This window comes from Lygodium microphyllum, chromosome 17 (assembly GCF_053477565.2).
Source record: "Lygodium microphyllum isolate KBCC chromosome 17, Lygodium_microphyllum_v1.1.10, whole genome shotgun sequence".
NCBI classification, from domain to species: Eukaryota; Viridiplantae; Streptophyta; class Polypodiopsida; order Schizaeales; family Lygodiaceae; genus Lygodium; species Lygodium microphyllum.
In genome coordinates this window covers 43,559,618-43,562,785 of record NC_141151.1, presented here as the reverse complement: position 1 = coordinate 43,562,785, position 3,168 = coordinate 43,559,618, and the positions used below count along the sequence as shown (strand labels likewise).

At 42.8% G+C, this 3,168-nt stretch overlaps 1 protein-coding gene across 5 annotated transcripts; it reads left to right on the top strand.

Annotated features, from left to right (window-relative positions):
* Nucleotides 1-662: 662 nt before the first annotated feature.
* On the top strand, nucleotides 663-2,342 carry LOC148021836 (uncharacterized). Of its 5 annotated transcripts, none has more exons than XM_087696666.1 (4): nucleotides 663-775; nucleotides 1,399-1,485; nucleotides 1,582-1,747; nucleotides 1,945-2,342. In XM_087696666.1, the coding sequence occupies exons 1-3, from the start codon at nucleotides 757-759 to the stop codon at nucleotides 1,704-1,706; spliced, it is 231 nt and encodes a 76-aa protein (XP_087552792.1). In that variant the 5' UTR covers nucleotides 663-756; the 3' UTR covers nucleotides 1,707-1,747; nucleotides 1,945-2,342. The 5 variants fall into 5 exon arrangements, with proteins under 5 accessions (XP_087552792.1, XP_087552795.1, XP_087552794.1 ...); XM_087696669.1 differs by having other exon boundaries at nucleotides 1,399-1,551; nucleotides 1,623-1,747; nucleotides 1,962-2,342; XM_087696668.1 differs by having other exon boundaries at nucleotides 1,399-1,551; nucleotides 1,623-1,747.
* The last annotated feature ends 826 nt before the right edge of the window (nucleotides 2,343-3,168 follow it).

The window sequence follows — 3,168 nt, the reverse complement described above, 5'->3', positions numbered from 1 at the left end:
GTGTTAGTAAGGGGGCGAGGAGAGGAAGTGTGACCTCTGCTGCAACTACGTAGAGGGGACGCCATTCTGATGATCGGGGAGAGCAGTCGGACCGCATCAGCTGCAGTCTCTGCGGGACTGAATTGCTACAGAGGGGGCCATCTTCATGCTTAAACGAAGGGAGCTCTCCGGCTGTTATCCAAGGGCCGGGGACTGTTGGAAGCTCCAGGGAGGGCGTGTGGAGGAAGTGTGCCGTCTGTGCTTTTGTTTCATGATCAGAGATGACAGGTGACGCAGGTTGACAGGCGAGGCTCAGGTTAGATACCAAGTGGCGTTTTTTTTCCCATGTACACGTTTGCAGTCAACAGGCTGACGTGGACATGGGACATACTGGTAAAAAATAATTATGGTAAAAAAAGCTCTACATGTATGCATGCCTCATGGCCATGCGTTCCATGAGAGGGTCCCCCAAACCCTCTCTCTCTCTCTCTCTCTCTCTCTCTCTCTCTCGCATCATGGAGAAGGAGATTTGCATCTCTGAAGTAGAGCTGCCTCTCTTTCTCATGTGGTGAAACTCTCTTTCTCTCTCTCTCTCTCTCTCCCCTCCCCCCACGCCCCCCCCCCACGCCCCCCCCCCCCCCCCCCCCCCCTGCCCCCCCTCTCTCTCTCTCTCTCTCTCTCTCCCCCCCCCCCCCCCCGGGGGGCTGATCCATCCATCCATGGAGGAGGAGCAATAGGCCGTAATCATAGTTTCTCTCTTTGTGGATCTATCCATCCATGGCGGGTCTTGCATTAGGTAATCTTTGAGACTCTCTCGCTCTGCGACTTGTGGTGAAACTCTCTCTCTCTCTCTCTCTCTCTCTCTCTCTTTGCGTGGATCCATCCATCCAGCCAGCTTTCCTCAGCTTTGTTTTCATTCAAATGTGGTGCTTTCTGTATATGATCAGACAAATGACGTCTCTCTGCTTTGAATCGATTCAAAAATGATATTGCAGACTTTTAATGATTCGATAAATAGCGCCTCTCTGCTTCTGTTTCATTCAGATACCATGAGTACTCCCGATGATTCGATAGATGGTGTACCTCTGCTTGCTTCTCTTTCATTCAGATGCCATGAGTACTTTTGATGATTCGACAAATGGCTTTCTTCTGCTCTGCTTTCATTCAAATGTGGTGCTTCTTGTATATGATTAGACAAATGGCGTCACTTTGCTTTGAATCGATTCAGAAATGATATTGCAGACTTATGATTAATCGATAAATAGTGCGCCCTCTCTGCTTCTCTTCATTCATATTCCATGAGTACTTCTAATGATTCGACCAATGGTTGCTAATTTCTTCTGCTTTGCTTTCTTTCAAATGTGGTGCCTCGTGAATAGGATTAGCCAAATGATGTCTCCTTGCTTTGCATTCATGCAGGTGCCATGTTGACTTGTCGTGAATCGACAAATGGCGTCTATGTGCTTCTCTTTCATTCAGATGCAACGACTTTTGATAATTCGACAAGTGGCTTTCCTCTACCGTGCTTTCATAATTCAGATGCCATGTGCTCTTTTGATGATTTGATAAATGGTCTTTCTCCACATTGTTTTTTGCATGCAGATGTAATGTCTTCAGATTATCTGATGAATGGCTTTCCTCAGATATGGTGCCTTCTGATATTGGAGAAGATTGAGGATTTGGAAATATGCCAATGCAAAGGGATTGGAGAAGGAGATCTTGCGTAGTTGGGGCATGCTTGGAGAAAGGCCTCAAGTTTCAGTTTCAGGTTTATATTCACCCAAAACTCAGTTTCACATCTGCATACTATCCATATACAGATGCAAATCACCTGTTGATATTATAATTTGATCAAATATGCTAGGTTTGATACAGGACGCATGCAGATGATAGATACTTTATGATTTTATGTTCTAGTAACTGTATGCTCGAGAGTTGCTATATCTGCCTATGTTTGTGATTTAGGTGGTTGCCAATCATAGGTACGGTGTTAATGTTGTGTCCTCAATTCTTGGCTACACTTCCTCGTGCTCGGTGGAGAACCAGGGAGACGAGTATGCTGATGGAAAGGGATGCACAGGTGCTTGATCTGAAACTCTTACTATTGCGTATCTAGGTTCTGGGTGTCATGCCTTTGATGTAAAAATTTATTTTCTTCTTCTCCACCATATAGAGTTGTGTTGGATCAGTTCGTGTAAGACACAAATGTGTTGGATCAGTTCTTGTGTAAGACACAAATGTATTGGACCAGTTCCTTTCTAAAACACAAATGTATTGGATCAATTTCTTCTAGGGGACAAATGTATTGGATCAAATTTCATCTCTCTTCTCTAGGCTTTTTCCATAGCAATATATATTTCTTTGGGACATCCTTGTTGGCTTTCAATGTGTGAGAAACCGTGCATTCTCTAGGTTGCTACATTGTCCTTGCATGAGGGAGGTGTTTACAATGCTAATCAAGGTATTGGTTTAGCAATTTTAGTAAGCATTCAATATAAGCATTAATTGATTCAAATTTACTACCTTTAGATATTTAAGCATTTACTATATCATTAGAGTTTGTGCTGATGATAAGGGTTAGCTCAACATGATTTTATTGATTGAGAACATGCATACTTTTGAATTTCAAGTATGGTATGCACACTTGAGGGAGTTCTCATGGAGCCCCCATTGTATTTTTTGCACTTGTATATGTATTCCTTTGAAAAACCAATGTGTTAGTTTTGATGTTAGACATGATGCTTTAGGGACTTGAGCAATGTTAGAGGTTAGAAGGCTTTCGTGACCCTCAATTCCATTCTAAACATGGGATATTGACTCACCTTGCTAATGTGATGGATTGACATCTCAATAGAATTTGTGCTGTACTTCCTTATATCAGTATTGTTGGCTTGGGTAGCTCTAGTCTATTCAATTTGTATCTTAGATGATCAATGCAATCCGGGTAGACATGGGTACCCCTAGTCTATTGTATCTTAGATGATCAATACAACTCATGTCTACTCAAGTCTGGGGTTCACCTTCCATCATTCAAGTTGTCAAGTGTTTCAATTTATGTTGAAGTTAGCCCTTACCTTATGATCTTTCATAATCATGTGTCAACCTCACTTCAAATTTCTCATGTCGCACTACTCGCCATTGCTCGACATCTAGCATGTCTAGACAAGCTTAGCATGATATGACTCACCT